Source organism: Zingiber officinale, chromosome 9B (assembly GCF_018446385.1).
Source record: "Zingiber officinale cultivar Zhangliang chromosome 9B, Zo_v1.1, whole genome shotgun sequence".
NCBI classification, from domain to species: domain Eukaryota; kingdom Viridiplantae; phylum Streptophyta; class Magnoliopsida; order Zingiberales; family Zingiberaceae; genus Zingiber; species Zingiber officinale.
In genome coordinates, this window is record NC_056003.1 from 11,711,427 (window position 1) to 11,731,715 (window position 20,289).

The 20,289-nt window shown below is 34.9% G+C and overlaps 1 protein-coding gene and 1 non-coding gene across 5 annotated transcripts; one reads left to right on the top strand and one right to left on the bottom strand.

Moving 5' to 3' along the window:
* Positions 1-16: 16 nt before the first annotated feature.
* On the top strand, positions 17-88 carry TRNAP-AGG. Its single transcript has one exon. It is a non-coding gene; the product is annotated as a tRNA-Pro (tRNA).
* A 1,301-nt stretch (positions 89-1,389) lies between these two features.
* Positions 1,390-9,489, bottom strand: LOC122023394 (putative potassium transporter 8). 4 transcript variants are annotated; one of them, XM_042581482.1, is made up of 11 exons: positions 9,240-9,489; positions 8,624-8,709; positions 8,410-8,545; positions 7,995-8,229; positions 7,669-7,914; positions 7,152-7,205; positions 6,074-6,334; positions 4,531-4,583; positions 4,322-4,448; positions 3,954-4,208; positions 1,390-2,604 (listed from the first exon to the last, which is right to left on the bottom strand). In XM_042581482.1, exons 3-11 carry the CDS (start codon positions 8,446-8,448, stop codon positions 1,547-1,549), a joined length of 2,328 nt encoding a protein of 775 aa, XP_042437416.1. In that variant the 5' UTR covers positions 8,449-8,545; positions 8,624-8,709; positions 9,240-9,489; the 3' UTR covers positions 1,390-1,546. The 4 variants fall into 4 exon arrangements, with proteins under 4 accessions (XP_042437416.1, XP_042437413.1, XP_042437417.1 ...); XM_042581479.1 differs by lacking the exon at positions 9,240-9,489 and adding an exon at positions 8,920-9,168; XM_042581483.1 differs by lacking the exon at positions 9,240-9,489 and adding an exon at positions 9,051-9,144.
* Between the last annotated feature and the right edge of the window lie 10,800 nt (positions 9,490-20,289).

Here is a 20,289-nt window from a genome sequence, read left to right on the forward strand (position 1 = left end):
CAAAGCAAAATAACATGGGCATTTGGTCTAGTGGTATGATTCTCGCTTAGGGTGCGAGAGGTCCCGAGTTCAATTCTCGGAATGCCCCTTTTTGTTAATTTTTTCCCCTCTGTTTTTAAAAATGGTGGGCCTTTTTTCCCCTTTTTGTTATTTTTTCCCCTCCGTTTTTTAAAATGTTTTAAAATGGTGGGAAAAAAAGATCAATTCATTTCTCGCCCCTTCATTTTTTCATTTTTTAAATTGAACCATCCTTTTGTTATTTATTTTTTCCTCCGTTTTTTTTTTGTTTTAAAATGGAGGGAAAACAAAGGTCAATTCAATTCTCCATGCCCCTTTCATTTTTTTCATTTTTAAAATTGAACCATCCTTTTGTTATTTATTTTTTTTCCTTTTTTTATGTTTTAAAATTGAGCCATCTCTCAAAAAAAAATCAATTGAACCAAACTTCTGTTTTCAAAAGTCCCCCTTGCCACTTTTCCTTATTCGCATAAACTTTTATATATATATATATATATATATATATATATATATATATATATATTCTATTATTATTTCATTTAATTCAAATATTCATCAAATAAATATTTTAAAAAATGATATACAGAAAAAAAAAATCTTTAAAAAAAAACTAGGGATAGACACAAAGTGATGGGATCTATAAAAGTAAAAATAATAGGTCATTAATTTATGTGACTACCCCTAATATTGTTACTCTAATATTAAAAGGTAAATATTAATAAGTCATAACTTATCAAGATGGAATGAATATAATTTTGTGATCTTTAACATTTTTCATTTATAATTTCTTGTGTAGTAACTTAAAATTGAATCATTTTAAGTTAATAAATCTAATATTTTTATTCGTTCAATGTAATTTGGAGATGGTATGGGAAATTATGTGGCAAAAAAAGGGACATATAATGTTTGGATGTGTTATTTGTTCACATGATGGTATGGGGAATTATTGACTTATAATGTCAAGCTCTAATAATATTAATTAAATTAAACTCTTTAATTAGTATATTAATATCATTAATTCCAAAATTACTTCAATATAAATTAGAATTGCACTCTTAAAATCATAGACATAAAATTATTCAAGAGATTGAAGAATCCATGGATATATGGTCATATATCGATCCTCTCGGCCATTTATTTTATTATATTTCTAATATATCAAGAATATTTAACACTACTCATTTTTTCATTATTTGATAAGTAAAAAAAATATAATATAGTAATTTTAATTAAATATCCTAACTTTAATTTCTAATTAAGAATAAATTAAATTATTATACTTTAAATATTATCCTCCTTATATAAGGCTTTATATACAATATTTTAAAGTCATTAACAATCAAAGCATTTTTGATATTTATAGAGCATTTATAAGAAACACGCAAAGAATTATTATTAAAAAATTTCTCAAATAAAATTAGAACATTTCTTTATGATTATATATCCCAACAAAACTATCGAGTCTCATACACATAAAAAGATCTTTGCACTGTTAGTGTTCCTCCTCCGATCGACCTTCTCGACTAGATCACAGAACATAAACCATCCCAACCTCGAGAAGAGATGCAGGAGGCACACGCAGAGAGACATCTGGTCCACGGCAATTCTTATGCAAGAAGCTGTAAGCAACATTGATGGCCAACTTCTTCATGACGGATGACCCTGACTTTGCTTGAACGTGAGAATGCCCCAGTATAAATGCACACCCGGATTCGCGGGCGGTCAGTAGCTCCTCCAGCTCCTCCATCTCGGCCTCGGCCAAAGCTGAGTTACTCTTTTCCTCCAGGAGAAACCTGACCTTCTTTCCCGCACTCGGACGAGCCAACTCTATTGTGTTCCTCGTGCCGGAGTGCTCAGATGCATTGCTCAACCGTAGGGTGCTGTGACCCGGATAGTGCATGCACATATGGCTTCCAATGACAGTAAGTTGATTCTCACTGTTTTCTGACTTGATCGATGTTTCTGCACTGGATCGTGCTTTGAGTAGTATGAAGTCGGATAAACTTGCAATGAGCTGAGATTCAAAAGAGTCGACATCCTGGTGAACATCACGGTAGCCGTATCTAACAATGCATCTGTAAGATCGATGACTGGGCGGTCCGACACGCCCGACAAGGAATCTCTCAGAAGAAGGCACAAATGGAACAGGAACAGATTTGACACAAACAAAGACCAGGATGTGATGGAATGCGGGGAGATTTGTGACAAAGCGCGAGAAGTTAGCAGGCACTCCAGATATGATATCGGTGAAAACAAGGCCAATGCCGGGAACACGCACAACGCCAAGTTTGTCACCGAGTGCAAGGAACCAGTCCAAGGAGACCTTGTTATGTAGGTCGTACTCGTATTTCTTGATTGTGGCATAGTGCCAAACAAACATGACTGTCATGAGAAATAGAGCGAGTAGAATGGGAAGCCAGGCGCCCTCGAGAAACTTGATCAGTGAGGCAGAGAAATAGAGAATCTCAATGGAGCCAAAGAAGAGTAGAAATGCGAGAGCTACCAATGGAGGCTTCTGCCAGCAAAGAATCATAACTAGGGAAGTGAGGCATGTGGTCACCAGCATCACGGTGATGACCGCCAGTCCTGCATTATGAGCAAACAGAAACACAAGTCACAATCACAGAGATCTAGCAAAAACTTATCTAGGATGATAATATAGTTAATTTAGTGTTTGTCGTTCGGCATGAGAATGCATGTGTAAAGGTTTCAAAGAAATTCCATACCAAGTGCAAAAGGATTTCAGGCATGCCCATCAAAGTGATGACAGAATAAAGGCAACCTACTGAAACAAGCAAAGGTTTCCAGCTTTTATAGGGGCACGCCATATTAATTAGAGCACAAGTGCACAACCATCCTAATTGCATAGAACAATTGAATTGTCCAGACGTCATTAGAATCTGAATAACCTCAGAATATACATTTTAGGTACAGCTGATCCCACATGCAAGAAATTCTCGTGAAAATGATGGAACAAATGCAATCACACCTCCGACACACTGAAATTAGCTTGTTGAGCCAACATGCTTTAGCGATAGGATGTGAATACTCTCAAAATATACATTTTAGATACAAATGGCCATATGTGCAATTTCATCACTATTACTATGAGTTTCTCAGACACCATTAGGTTATGAATACACTCCAAATAAATATTATATATTGTACGTGTAAATGATCTCTCACGCAAGATTTCATGTGAAAGTGTTGTGACAAGTTGATTTAAAAAGCAGCTCATTAACCATTCGGTGTCATTCTGCCCCAAAAAATCTGATTCTGATATTAGTTTGTTGGGGCCAAAACAAGTTATCAAGGAACCATTACTATGTAAATATCCTCAAAATATAGATGCAATTGATCTCATATACAAGTTTACAAGTGAAAATCATGCAACAAGTAGATTTCAAGATCAGCTTGTAAACCATGTTTGTGAAATTGGAAAGGTTGAATAGGAAAAAAAACTGAGGGCATGTTCAGATGAATTTGAAAAATAAGTGCACGTTCCAATAAAAATCGAAAACCTAGGGCATGTTTTGATAATCCTAAAAACAAGATTTTGTGCAATCGGAAAGGTAGAATGGGAAGGAAAAAAAAAGAATGTGTTCTCATAAATTTGATAAACAAGTGTGTTCTGATAAAAATAGAAAACCTAGGGCATATTTTTTTGGTAAATTGCCATAAATTTACTGCAGGTTACCTTTTCAATTCATTGCCCTTAAGGATCAGTCGTGATAGTATGACTACCAAGTTTAAGATGCACGATCACACAAAATATTGAACTCAGGGTTATATAAATACTTTGTTCAAGTATCTCAGAATGCAAATCAACCCAGGCATTTGCAGACTAAATTTAATCCAATATCAGTCAAGAGAAGGAATTCTTATAAACATATGGGTTCTATAAAAATAGACAGAGAATATAATTATATGCATACCAGAAGCATTTCCCATGTGCTTTATGTCTCTAAATCCAACAGCAACAACAATACAGAGGATCATAAGCATCCAATTGATCTCTGGTATGTAGATTTGTCCGTGAATTTTTTCAGATGTGTGAATTACTTTGACTCTTGGAAAGCATCCAAGGGATTGACTCTGATTAATAATTGAAAATGTTCCACTAATAATTGCTTGGCTCCCCACTACTGAAGCTAGTATTGCTATCACCAGTACAGGCCATCTTATGCATTCTGCAGAACAAGCACAACAAAAATCTTATTCTCCATAAAATAAGAAAAATTCAACAACAGAAAATGAAGTTGCATAATCACAAGAAATAATCACTTCAGTATGAACTATGAACCTGGAACTGATGCATAAAATCCAATTGGGTGGTGACTGGTGGAAGGGCTATGGTTCATTGACAAGAAAGCGGCTTGGCCCATGTATGCCAATATCAGTGAGGGATATACTAGGAAAGTAAAAGCAATCTACAACAATAAAATTAAGCATCAGTTTCATAACTGAAAGATGAAGAAAATTGGTATCTAAAGGGATTTCAGACAAAAGAACCTGAATTGCAGTGTATGAGAAGTGGCCAAGATCTGCAAACATTGCCTCTGATCCTGTTATCAGCAATAATTTAGTCAATGTGCTGATAAATGGTAGAACTTCCATAATGTTTATTGGAAATTGGAAAGTGAAACTATCAAAAAAGCAGTCTATAAGACTGCATTTGCACCCAGATATGCAAATGCAATCATACATTGTTTTAGTTTTCAATTGGCTCACCAAGACCAAGCTAGTTTACTAATTCACTCATCTTGATATCTTACAAAAAGGCTAGGCATAAATAAGTATGACCAATATGTTTATTGGATTTTATGTCTGCCCAAACTGGGCCCATGTATGTTTGTTGCAATTTTTTCCTCAATTTGTGGATCTTTTAAATTGTACTATATCTTGTTGATTTTTTTTTTTGGTAATCCAGGTATTTAGCTCTTCAAATCGACTAATACCGGAGGTGACCAGCCCCACGGAAGTTTTCCGCTGGCAGGTAAATTGAAAATCACTCACAGAGTCCCATTCAACTGGCAAACATTCTTAGGTTTGTCGTCCCACTGGAGGAAAATTCTGCAGTGCACCGCAACTAAGATTCGAACCTTAGATGCTTGATTAACTGCTTCGAGGGACTAACCATTGCACCATAGCCCCGGGGGCATTTTAAGCATGCACACCTCGCTTTTTTGGGTTGATTTTGATGTTGATCATATTTACTTTCTAAAATACAACTTGAGTCTATTGGCTAAAATATATCAATCTTATTGTCTTTCATAGTATATACTAACATTTGTGTCGGGTAATGATGGTACTATTTGGTATGATCTTTCAAGGAACTTTCGATGGCTATAATTTATATCAACTATATGTATGACACACACACTTGCGCAATGAAATGTGTGATGATGGGATAAATGATAATCTTATTACCTATGTTGAGAAATATATTTCTAACAGTTGATAATGAAGCTATTATACAAAGGTTTCAAAATATGAAGACTCGATGTGGTGCTTTATGATTATAAGATTTTATATATTTTTATTTTATTAATTATATTATATTGTTGCCTACACTGAACCAAGATCCTAGCTTCACCTCTGTATGTGCTACCATATATTGTCTAATGATAAGTATTACAAATTTCAAACTCATTTGTTTTATTTTATTTTATTTTTTTGTGATAAGGGTACACAATTTATGGATTATCAAAATTTAATTAGGCTCCATAGGTTCCAATGTTAAATAATTTATTAATGGTCATCCAATATATATTTCGTTCACGTACAAACATATACTCTATGTTGTGATGTGTATACCTTTTTAAATCCTAGAGAATAAAAGAACATTGTAGCTTCAATATTTTTCAGAATTTCTTACATTAGATTTTCTTAATTGATCCTAGGTGTTTCTTTCTTTTATCTCCTTTTGTGTATCTTTCCATTTTTTTTATTTTACAAGATCAACACTTAATGCTTACTAGAATAATATATTTAAAAAAATCAAAACATTTAAATAGTAGCTTATCTACAAAAGAACTGCCATTTAAAAAATTACCTGTCATGCAAAGTAGAATGCCTCCCAAAGACATCCAGCCACCTTTTTTGGTCTTCTTCAAGAACTTAAACATGTAATATGGGGAAAGTGCTTGATATACAAGTGGGTTCCAGTGAAGAACATTGTATATTCCAAGTCCACTTAAACATAATAGCCAGGTCATAACAATTGGTGCGAAGAGGATTCCAACCCGATGAGTTCCAAAGTGTTGAAGTGCAAACAAACATACAAATATGAAGCATGTTATAGGAACCACAGCATCTGTACTTGCACAAAGCACTGGAATCAAATTCTGATGCATAATGTATTTGATGTCTAAATACAAGATAAAAATTAAATGAAGTCTTCGTGTTCCCATTAGCTTGGATTACTCTGGTTGTTAACTGATTTGTCACTAAAAACTGTTATCAGACATGGTCTAAGAAACAAAGACTTGTGAAATAGAACTTGTTAGAAGAATCGCTCACTAGAGATCTTAATTCAGGTCCATGACATATCAATACTAGTGCAGGTTTATAGGTTTGAAATATTAGTTTCTCAATTTTCTGTGATTTCAGTCCATGTGGTATTTAGCCATAGTGCTGCACTCAGATGAATACCTGGCAGAAAATAATGTTTTAGATAACTGTGATCATCCTAAAATTATGATTAGACAACCACACCCGTTATGTAAAATATGATCAGGAACAACGAAAACTCTGAAGAAATAGCCAAACGAAATAGCCTTTTTTTTCATTATAAAATGACTTGTTACTGAAGGATAACTGCAGCCTGAAGCTAAGAGAGTTGTGTTCATGAATTCATTTAGCTTAGATTCAGCAACAAAAAGTCAGCACAGACAAAGCATGTCATACATGGGAACAGTGCGCTCTGTGGAAATGAACTTGCTGCATATCAGCAATCTGTTGATTGTTTCAACAAAAGGTATAGATAAATTGCAGCAAAACTCAATTCAGTTATTTCGATAATATTATTGCACACTTTCCCATCATAAAAAAAAACTAGTGAAAGAAGATAGAGATAGAAATGGGCTTCTCTAGAGCAAGAATTTCTAACATGATTTGAATGGTAAGCTTACATTCATGGTGCTCCTTGGACATGGACAACTCGAGCCCTGAAACTGCAGAGAAAACTGGAGAAAAACGATACAATCAGCATAATTGCATGAGACTTTGCATAGCATGTGATAGTGAATAAAATGATTCTGTCTCAGAGACCCAAATTATTGCTTATTCATTATGGATAAATAGTAATTTGTATAAATATCATGTTTACAAAATGCATTTTGTATTCTGTTCTTTAATAGTGATGAATAACATAGAAGATAGATCACATTTATTAATTAAGTGTTGTTTGCCGTTAAGTAATTGAATAACACATCTATAAACTATTTATACTTAAGACACACATGTATCTTGAGTAATTTTTATGGTTATATTACTATAGAGCCAGCGGAAATCTTGCTACAAATAATATTTAGATCAACAAAGAGAAAAGCATTAGGATGCTATGCCAAAGATCCTAGTGGAGGATTAATGTATGTAGAAGGTGATTTATCCCTAGATTAAAGAAGGGCATATATTGAATTAAATTACCCGATATAGCAGGAGTTAGGATTCCATCTCCAATTACCATACAGGTACCGAGCATTACAACAATCAGCAGGGCAACATGAAGTCTTTTGTTCTTCTCGAGCCAAACTTTGATTCTTGACTTGTTTGCTGTATCTTGAGGGCACTCATATTTGTATGTAGAGAGTTCTTCATCTGCAACCTGTTGATTAGGCAAAAGGCTGACATTGGCATGTCGACAAATCAAAGAGTACAAAGCAAAAGTACCCCCTGCATAATGATGAAGCAGATAATTAATACATATCAAATTCGCTAACATGAAAGATATCTTAAAATTCACATAAACTTACCCTCGCCATTGTCATCGGCTCTAAGAACAATGAAGACATACTTAAAAAGGGGAACAAGTGTAAGAGTCCAGAATACAAAGGAGAGGACACCAAAAATTTCTTCGTTTGTTTCTGAGTGTTTGATATCCTCTGCAAATGTACTTCTGAAGACATATAGGGGAGATATACTCAAGTCTCCATAAACAACGCCCAAGCTCTGGTATGCTAAAACCAAGGTGGCTTTCCAAGAATTACCCTAAAAACAAAATAAATCTTTCAGCATGATAGTCAAAGTTAAAAGAGGAAACAGTGTAGTGTATTTCACTAAAATTTGTCATGTCCACTTGTAAATTGCATCCTTGTAACAAATTAATAGGATCAGAAGAAATATGAAAAATGATCACGAATGCAGCCTTATCAGATCACAAATCTAGACCTTCAGAGATTTTGGAAACCCTCCAGTCTCTGGATCCATTTCTCCACTCAAAGCGACTCCTTCACAAGCAATACCCTGTTGGTTGCTACTTTCACAGGTTGCTCAAGAGAATACTACTCTCCCACAGGGCCCTCAGCTGAGAAACAAGAAGTTTCAGAATGTTTTGAAAGCAAAGACGCCCATCTCTAAACCAATTGCTTATCCTCTCATATACCTGCGCTTGAAGGTCAATTTCCTCCAAAATTGGCACTTCAAGATTCCTCTGTTCTTAAACATATGGCAAAGAAAATCCATTCTAACCTGCAATTTAATTAAAAGCAAAAAAAAATTAATGTAGATAGAAATGAAGATCACGCACACAATTCAAAGTGTGCTTTTTGACATGCCCAACCTAGATTCTATCATCTCCACGTTAAGATTATCATCAAGCAAGTGGATTTACAGTTAAAAAAGGGAAGTATGGCCAAAAAGAGGGATAACGAGTAAAAGACACTGGAACCATGATAATACCGCGAAGAAGGGCAAAAGCACAGGGAGCAAAGCGTTCAATCTACCGGGCACCCCAGTCAAGCACGACCACCACCTAGAACTGGTAGCATTAATGAGCTAACTTAGAAACAAGAATTTCACCGCAAACCTACTTTTTCCATCAGCAAAATTCGTCTTAAATTCAACTTATAGAGCCAGTTTCATCCTCTTCACAGATGGCTCTCTGCCAAACTCGAACACGATGAAATTAAGAAATGTGGTAGGACAAATGGAAAGATGCCTTTTTTACAACATTTTTTACTCGGAAACAATGCAATGAATGCGATAAGGGAAGCACAAACCGCCATGTGGCTGGAAAAGGTCGGATTGGAGAAGTCAGTGTGGGCCAAACCATGTGGAGCACTGCTGCCTAAGTGCTGAGCTGATAGCGATCTTTACCCGTCACGCTTACCGCTCAGAAACCGACCAAACCCTAGTCCTCGAAATCATCAACTTTTCCCCCCTTTTCCTAGTGCTTTCCCCTCACTTTTGTCTCCATGCCTACCGCAACGCATCCCGCAATGGCCAGTACACTCCAGATCTCACAGACGGAGACTTTACCACTACATTGACGAAAGCAAAGCTGGTATCTTTGAGCTTGATTTGAACCCCCATTATGATATCTAATGCGACAACTGACAAGTTCCAAATCAAAGCTTGAGTTCTATGGATCTCCTTATAGTAAATGCAAATCATCCATTCCTCCAAGGCCGGCATTGCCCATTTGCCGTGGGATCGACCAACCTCCAGAAGGAGCTCCAACGCGTTTAGCTCAAACTCTGGAGCATCCATTGCCGTCTTAAGACCATGCTCATTTTTAAATACCTCCGAAAATTTAATGCATTTCTAAATTACCTACTAAAGTTTTGGCGAATATCAAAATACTCCTGAAGTTTCATTTATTATCAAACTATTTCTTTTATCTTAACAAACTATACTGATATTTTTGACAATGAAAAAACTTTAGGAGAATTTTAAAAGTATATATTTAAAACATCAAAAGTATTTTATATTTCATGGCTATTCTTTAAAATATCCATTAAAATAGTAAATGCAACATATAGGAGACGGGGATGGAAGTGGATCGGAGATATAATTCAAGAATAGAGATGGAGATGACAAATCCACCATTGCCCTGTCCATCCCATCCCATCTCATCCCATCCCGTCTCATTATCATCCCTACTTATAACTACTCACTTATAACCTATTACTCCATTCGAGAGGTTCAAGTAGAGTTGAACAGTAAGTATCATACATTCATACTAGACGAGAAGGAGAAGAGGTCGCTGAGAAAAAAAGAAGTTGAAGAAAAATAAAATGTTTAGCCCTTTTGTATTTATTTAACGACATAACTTTTCATTCAGAATTCAGATCATCTGCCACCTTCGACAGTCAACACTAATGCCACCTTCTACAATAATCAAAGATATGGATGACACCATGGACAGCTGAAAACTTTGACTCAAACAACACACACAAGCCGCTTCTTCCTCTCCCTCCCTTTCTTCCTTCCCCAGATGAACTCCCCCCCTGATCTCCATTTTTTTTTATTCCTTCTCAATAATTGCCAGCAGGCCAGCAGCAAATCCCCAAAGTCGATGATTAATTGATTGCATCAGGCACATATATATATATATATTTATATTAACAGGGAATCTGAGAGGAAACTGGAGCTGATCATGCTCCACTTTGCAGATTTGGGATCTTTCACTTGGTCAAAGACGAAGCGCGAATCTTCTTCATTAATCTTTTTTTTTTGTTTTTTTGAATCAGGTATTTAGTTTTTGTGAACCGACTAATCCCGAGAACGGTCCGATTTCTTATATTTTACCCACTAAATAAATTGAGAAATCCTATTATCCGTCCGGAATAGTCAATTTTCTAGATTTTTCATTTTATTATAGGAAAACTATCCTATGATACTCTGTAGTTAAATTTTAAATTTTAGATGTTTGATGTTTGATTAAGAGTATCACGGGTAAAGGTATATAATATATGGGAAAAGAATGAATGAAAGGATATATTTTTTTATTATCGTTTTTGTAAAATTACTCTTTTGTTTTGAAAAAAAAAAGATTTTACATTGATTAAAATCATTTGAAAATTATTATAACAACTATTATTACAATAATATTGATCTGATTTTGATTAGGTTGAATCTATATATATATATATTTATACATATATATATATATTATCCTACTTATCTTCTTGTCCATCTGTCTCGTCTGAAATAGCAGTTCAATTCTTCTGTCCCGAAACTTCCCCTGTCCCTCTGTCCCACGTAGTAAACGACAAAGAGAAATAGTGTTTCTCGCGTGAGAAACACGTGACGCCGAAGAAGAACGAGTCAAAATCGTCGAAAACACCACGACGCGAGAAACCTGTTCGCGAACTCACGCCGCCCTCTCTGTGGCCTAATAGTCCTTCCCACGCCGTCTGTCCCGACGAAGGCCCACCGGTGCGCAGTTCAAGCCGTCTTCCGACTGTCGACGGCAACAGAGACTCCTTCCCACGGCGTCTGTTCCGACGAAGGCCCGTCGGTACGCAGTTCAAGCCGTCTTCCGACTGTCGACGGCAACAAAGACTCCTTCCCACGGTGTCTGTCCCGACGAAGGCCCGCCGGTGCCAAATCCCGTCATCTTCCAACTCTCGGCGTGCCCTAACATTTCCGTGGAGGTCAATCCCTTCTCCTTCCCTAAACCCTTCGTCATGCCCTAACATTTCCGTAGAGGTCAATCCCTTCTCCTTCCCTAAACCCTTCATCGTGCCCTAACATTTATCTTCCTTGAACCTAAGAAAACCATTTAACAATTAGTTTGTTGTTAGTTATTTCTCTATGGATATTTTTTGGACTCTTTCTTGAAAACCATTTAACCGTTTAAGCTTCTTATCACTTATGTTGGAATCTTGTATTCAATTGTTAATTGTGCACATTTGCTTTGCTTTGAAGCTAGGCACAATTCATTCTATTCTTTTGATTTTATTATTGATAGTGAACTTTCTCGTGCACGTTTCAAGATTGGTACAATGCAAATTCAAGTTGAAGAACACTTGAGCTTTGATGTTGCTATCAAGTAGATTGTGACATAGTTATCTCTTGATAATATTATGAGATATCTACTCCTACACACTTTTAAATGATAGTTGAAGACATCAATCTATATAAATAGATACTATCTTAAACTTGAGTTTGGAGTAGACACGCCTTAACGGACTTACAGCTGCTAGTTGGCTGGTGGTGAGAGCTGGACTCCATTGATCCTTGAGTATGTCCAAGCAAATGTTGCCATTGCTGTTAATGTTTGGATGGAAGACCTTTGTCTTGAATGCTACCTTCAGATGAACCAGCAAACTCACAGATTCATCTCTGAATTAGGATTCTAAAATATATGTTTTTTTATAGCAGTCGAAGGGACATAATTTGTGTAGCATGCTTACCATAATGAGGTACATCATTATAAGTTGCACATAAATTAGATGATGATTTTTTCCTTTACTTTGAAGATTCAATTTGTCTAATTTCGGACTCTGAAGGGGTTCTTTTAATTAGCTCTAATTTTGTTGAATTTTATTTTTTAGGTTGCTGTTGAATGGTATCATCAAGTAACAGCAGTATCGACCATACCAAATTTGAAAATGTACAATGCAGGTACTAAGAGCATTGATGCTAGTATCTAGATCAATAAACAACCCAGGAAGATTATATTATGGATGTAAGCAGCATGGATGGTTAAAGTGGGTGAGGTCTGATACTAGACTAAATGAAGATACTAGTGCTATACATTCAAGGATGTTGCCAAGAGTGGAGCCGAGGGTAGGAAGTGAATACATTGCGTATCCTGGACATAATATGATAAATTGGAATGTACCGCTTATCGTTTGGATATTAGTGACAGTGGACTTATTTCTTTTGGCTATATATTTGTTTTGTTTGTTAGTTGATCTGGTTTATTAGTAATGTGATAAAGAAATATAATTATGGATGATGTTGACATGTGCTTTTATTATTTATGGATGAATATTAGTTATGTATTTTTCAATTAGTTTCATATGTCAACAAATGATCTTATGATATTATCTTTGCTTATCTATGTCTAAGCTATCTTTAGCACGCATTGCCGAGATTGCTTTCCACTTTGAATTGTTCTTTGTTAATCTCAAATAATGAACATAATTTTGTCCCAGATTTTCTGCTAATTTATGATCAAATTAGATTGATAGTCATTTGTTAAGTATATCAAATTAGATTGATAGTCATTTGTTAAGTATATCGAGCGCGAGGAAAAAAATGTACCGAGCATTTAAAAGGCGCATCGAACAGATATCTTTATGACAAGCTTTGCAGAATTTAATAAGGATTGAATTTCGATAAAATTACTCTCGATTTCTGATCAAAATTAAATAGAATTCTTAAAATGTGCGTAGGTTTCGGACAGTGAACTTTATTTTTTGTTTTTTTTACTAAAGCCCAATTTAAATTCACCAAACCCATACAACAATAATGATTTTTTTAAAAAATAAATCATATAATAATTTGTTTTAACAGCTCTTCAAAATTAAGAAAAAACTTTATTTTAAAAAAATAAGAAGAAGAAAACTCTCATATTTTATTGTTCCATGTTACAGCGTCAATATTTTATTGTTCGATGAACACAAACTCCCATATTAAGCCTCAATTTTGTCTTTTCGCGTTGCAGTGTTAAATTTGATTCATCATCAATGCTAACTTCTCATTGATTTCAACCAGAAAGGTTTTATTTTTCTGATACTATTTAAAGACAAAAGAAAGACCACATTGCAATAAATCTGCCAGCCAGCGGTTCATGAAAATCTCCATTTGATGATCACACACTAGATTAGTCCACCAAATCCTAACTAAGCATACCTCAATTTTGTCTTTTCAGCGTTGCAGTGTTAAATTTGGTTCATCATCAATGCTAACTTCTCATTGATTTCAACCAGAAAGGATTTGTTTTTCTGATACTATTTAAAGACAAAAGAAAGACCACATTGCAATAAATCTGACAGCCAGCGGCTCATGAAAATCTCCATTTGATGATCACACACTAGATCAGTCCACCAAATCCTAACTAAGCATACCTCGCCATGGCTGGATCAGGTTACCAAGAATGTAGAGTTAGCTAACAGCTACAGAAGTTGATCTGTATAATCATACACTTTTAATAAGTTAACCATACCAAAGACTTACCCCAAAATTATGTAAAGATCCGAGTAAAAAAACTCAGATTCCTGGAGACGTTATATTGCATAGCAGGAGGAAGAGGTTTCACAATTGTATCTATACTGAAAACCCGCTGAAGAAACTGCAATGCAAGGGAAAATAGTTTCAAAACCAACAATACTTTAGTATCAAAAGAAAGTACTTAATCAATGATCTTTTAGTAATTCAAGCACTAAAGCTAGCTGGTACGTTCAAAGATTCTGAATACATGATATCAAGATTATGAGAAGTCATATTAGTGAACTTGATTACCATTATAAGTGATTGATTCAGTATCAAGATTTAACTAAGATTCTTTCTGTTGTGTGACATTTTTCAGGCAGAACTGGTCATTACAAAATCAACCCATCAATGTAGAAATGAGAAAGAAACATCTGTACTCAAATGTCATTCTATGAAAAACATGAATATGAACAAATTATTCACTTACTGCATATCCAAATGTATTGGAAATCAAACCATGATCTTGGCAGTTCAAGATATCTAGACAAGTATCTTCCTTAGATACTCTCTAAATCCTTTCAAATTATAAAATAATTAAATATCCATTATAAGAGTTAGTTTCTTACCATCGTTCCGGGTCATTTGTTTGAAAATAACCAATATCAGAGTTAACCTGAGATAGTTGCATTGACAAAAGTGGTTGAAATTGAGTTTCGGTCATACTCAAACCTTCAACACTAGGCATGCAACTTGTACTTTCATAATGATCTTCTCTAGCCTGGTATAAAAAAAATATAATGATTTAATTCTATATATTTTTTCAAATGAAATGACAACAAATAAACAACACTTTAATAAGAAAGGGGGTGAAACTTTAACAATTGTTGAAGTTTGGTTATTTTTCCTCGTCGCTTTTCTTTTCTTTGAAATCTTATCTAAGCCACTTTTCAATCTCTTACTTGAAACCACTTTCTTCTTTGTTTTAATTCCTTTGACTCCAAGAGAGTTTCCTTCGCCACTTTCAAACTCTCTTTCAATAGAGTGTTGGGCAGTTGGTTCATTAACTTGTAACCTCTCATCCACCATCTGAAACATACTCAACAAACCATCTTTAACAACCTTGTAAGTGTCTTCCCTCTCTGCTGCCTTGGTAACCAGTTGAACATACAATCCACTCAATTCTTTATATCGCATATTGTTGCAAGTTTTTGGATCCAAACTACCTTTGTTTGCAACAAGTTCAATAACTCCAAAGTATCCATCTTTTGCTTTCCGTGTCCACCTTTTCAATATATACTCACTTGGGATTTTCATGATATTTTTCATCGTAAATACTTTCAAAATATGAGAATATAAAATCCCAGCAAAATCATATTTTCTACAGCTACACTCAATCTTTTGACCCCATGAATAAAGTGTAACTATATGATAGTAACTCTTTTTATGAGAAGTAACTTTGTATTTTGTATGTGATCCAACATCCTCATAAATTTGTATAATAGAATCATGAGATTTGTACCACTCTTGTTCAAAACACTTATATGCCTCAGGAGTATAAATAGAACATGCATGTTTTAAAATTTCAATTGGATACAATAGACATGGAATACTTGTATTTGATCTAAAATCAGCTTTTAACTCCTCATATCGACGATCATCAAGCAGCCTTTGAAAGTGATTGAAAAAGTCTAAAAACTTATGTTGATAAGTGACGTACCTTTTCAGAATACTATTCATGCTCTCACTTCTTTGGGTTGTAGTCATATCTGCACAAAACATATGTCGTCCATATACTAAAGCCCATTTTTCTTTTATGCAAAACATACGTCTCAACCAATCATTGTCTTCAAGTACATACTTGGTCAACATCATGTTCCAAGCTGAAATAAAATCTTCTTCTTCATCAAAATCATATATACACGAGACAAAATCTTTAGTAAACTCTTTGAACTTAGAAAAAACTCCACTCAGATGTATTGCCGCATTTTGATAAATGTGCCAAATACACAAACGATGATGTGTTTCAGGCCATCTGGAAGTCAAAGCCTTTGACATTGCAGCATCTTGATCTATAAAAATAGTTATTGGTTTTTTTTCACACATAGCTTTAGTAAATGTATCAAACAACCACTCGAATGTCAAAGATGTTTCATCATATAATAAAGCTGCACCAAAAATTATGGATTGCTTATGATGATTAACACCCACAAACAACGCAATTGGACGACCTTCATTGTTCTTCCTGTATGTTGTGTCAAAGCAAACAACATCTCCAAAATTGCCATAATCAGCTCTCATTTTAGCATCACACCAAAAAATATTAGTTATCAAATCATCTTCATCAACTTGAATAGCATAAAAAAAATTAGGATCATCAAACTGCATTTTCTGTAAATATTCCAATACACCTCCTGTATCACCAACTCTAATATTTCTTGTTCTTTTGGATCCAAGTAGTTGTTGTAATCTTGAGGAATAAAACCTAAATTCTCCCTCCCACCTACTTGTTTCACCATAAGATCATGAGATGCTTTTGCGGGGATTCCCACATCACTTGCCATCTCAATCTGTATTGCCGCAGAAGCAGATATATTCCTATGACTTCTGTAGAGGTGAGTTTTGTTTGGACTTGAAAGATAATGATTATGCTCTTTAACAAATTGCTCCACACTCAAGCTGTCATTTTTTCGACAACTAATCTTAGCCTCACAACCAAACCTTGTTTCAGGACGATGAGATTTCACATAAACATCTCGTTTGTCTTTTCCCCTTTTTCCTTGTGCACAACAACAAAAAATCCTATCAACTAATTTACCCGATTTATCATTGTGGCTTTTACTCATTTTTATGTCAAATCCAACTTGTTTAGCATATTTCAAATAAAATTCATAGGCATCCTCTTCTGTCTTAAATTTCATACCGATTTTTGACATCAATTCTTCTATGATAGATGTGTCATCACTCATCAATAACATGGTAAAGTCCGTGCCCTCATCGATAACATCAAACTCATTATCCTGACAGTCTTCGTTTACATCAAAATTCAATCTACAACAACTCGTAGATTCAACCAACGACAACTCCATTAAAATTAGCTTGATCCTGAACAAAAAAAAATAATCAAGAAATGTATATATTTTCTACACATATCACAATGCGAATTCTAAAATGTGATGACAAAATAGTTATAGATAATTAAAAACTGAGCTATTTTGGATCAGCAGTGATTCGAATGAAAGTAGAACCATGGAAGTAGTAGGGAAATATTATGAAGATTTGCAAGACAGAAGCTTAAACTCATGGTCAGTTCTCTAAAAAAATCAAAAGAACAGAGTGAATTTTGCCTAGCTTCAAAGCAAAGCAAATGTGCACAATTAACAATCGAATACAAGATTCCAACATACGTGATAAGAAAGAGTCGAACAGATATCCATAGAGAAACAACTAACAGCAGACTAATTGTTAAATGATTTTTTTAGGTTCAAGGAAGATAAATGTTAGGGCATAGAGAGGGCAATCTATACGACGAAGGTGGGAAGGAGAAGGGATTGACCTCCACGGAAATCGGTTGTCGTCGAGAGTTGGAAGACGACGGGATTTGGCACCGGCGGGGCTTCGTCGGGACAGACGTCGTGGGAAGGAGAACTTGTTGGGGCACAGAGAGGGCTGCGTCGGGATTCAACTGTCGATTGTGCCGCCTGTTGCCGTCGACAGTTGGAAGACGGCGGGCCTTCGTCGGGACAGACGTCGTAGGAAGGAGAACCTGTTGGGGCACAGAGAGGGTTGCGTCGGGATTCAACTGTCGATTGTGCCGCCTGTTGCCGTCGACAGTCGAAAGACGGCTTGAACTGCGCACCGGTGGGCCTTCGTCAGGACAGACGGCATGGGAAGGACTGTTAGGTCACAGAGAGGGCAGCGTGAGTTCGCGAACAGGTTTCTCGCATCGCAGTGTTTTCGGCGATTTTGACTCGTTCTTCTTCGGCGTCACGTGCTTCTCACACAAGAAACATTGTTCCTCTTTGTCGTTTACTGCGTGGGACAGGAGAAATTTCGAGACAGAAGAATTGAACTGCTGGAACAGTACCTCGTCAAGCCACTCGCAGTGGATCGTGGTAAAGATCATGTGCCACTCCCCAATGCACAACTACCCGAGTCAGTCTAAGCATGTAAAAAAACTCAAATATAGTAACTTTATATTGGGGGAACCCGTCCCTTAGTGGAGCCGCCCCTGTATTTCAGTTCATGTTTATTGTGCACATAGAGGTAGGTCCAATAACATTGTGGTTCATGAATTGGTATGAGTGTGATCTCAAGCAAGTACTAGTAGCTAGACCCCACCAATCCCCAATTCATCGTGAGCTCAATCAAAGTTTAGATAAAGAGGCTAAGAAGATAAGTTTTTGTTATTATTATAATGATCATGCAAATGCGAATGCACTTTGGAATATGATTGGCACTCACAATAATCGCAAGTTAGTCAAATGAGGTGGTTGTCGTTTCATTGCTTGCACAAAGATGCAAAGAATATTTATTGGTAATTGTGCCCGCATGCATGCTTGCTTGGGTCGACGAACTCCTATTAAACTCTAACGTGAATCACGTGTGAAAATGATTTGTCTAATAATATATAAGAGATTTGGTGGAATTGGCATGTAGTAGCTAGATGATTTGATTCCATAGACGATATGAATGTGTGGTGGTGGTGTTTGTCAAATGCAAATATTTTTGTTTATGCTTTTTCAAAAGTTAATTATGGGTTAGTCGGCTTATATTTATTTCTCTATATGTTGGCACGTTGAATTAGTTCGTAATCAATGATGAAATGTGCTAGTTGGAAGAATTAGATAAGTAGTTAGTGATCTTAAAGATAATTGGATGATTTGATTTGATTCTCTTTTATATTTATTTGTGTTATTTTGAGAAACTTGTATAATCATTTCTCTCGGCTCACGAGAGCTAAAGAATTATATGTAAGATGGGAAGATCTATTTTCATTCGAATAAGAGATTCTAACAAAAAGGATCACGAAGATTGAGCATATCCCACCATCACATTGATATATTAAATAGAGATTGAATGTGGGGCCACCTTTGAGATGTGGGGCCCTTAATATGGGATCCTATTTACCCTCTTCCAACAAGTGTGGGGCACAAGTTGATGATTTCATTTTTTTTTTATCACATATTAGAAAAGAAAGTACAAATATCTCTAAATTTGTTATCAATTTGCATCTCCCATTTTTTTTTAGTACTATGGCCAAAATGAACTTTGGGCTCCATCATTTTTTCTAAATTAATGTTTCAACTCTTCTTATAATTTTTCTCCCCTTTTCTTTTTGTTTTTGTTTTAACTTTAATAAAAAGACGGGGTAGTTTGAAATGAGGTAGTTTAAAATAAGTAATTGTTCTCTTATGATTTATCAGTGGGAATTGACCTTTAATGTACAATATAAACTTAACAATTAATGCCTTTTAATTATTTTTTTTATCAAATAAATCTTAGTTGTAAATTTATAAACTAATATATAAATATGCGATAATAACTAAAAAAATGCATCATTTGATCTTCTAAATGAATGTAAACTATATATAGTAGAGTTTAACTTATATTATAGACCTAGTCGCGCTATAAGAATATATTTGTTCACAAATGGTACGTAAATTTTATACTCCACTTGTTTATTCCCTAAGGCCATAACATATGAATAAGTTTAGCACATACCAATAGGATTAAATCTAAACCGAATAAATTAAAATGTTTTAAGTACTTAAATTGACCTTTTTTATTAAAAATTAAATAAATCAAATCGATAAAATATCGCTTAATTTAGTTGAGAATCAAATTAATCAGATTGTGATGTTGTTTTTCAAAAATTAACGTCACTATAATATTGAATTTTAAAAATTAATACCATAGTATTGTTGCATTTTAAAAATTAATATTATTATGATGCTAATTTTTAAAAATCAACATCACTAATTTAAATCAGCACCACTCAATCAGCACCGCTCAATGTTACATCAACACCTTTTTATTTAAAATATAATACCGCTATAGTGTTAATTTTTTAAAATCAACATCAAAATGATATTGATAATATTGATTTAATTGAATATGAATTTTAAAATCAAGTCGAATTATCTAAAATAATAGATATTTTTA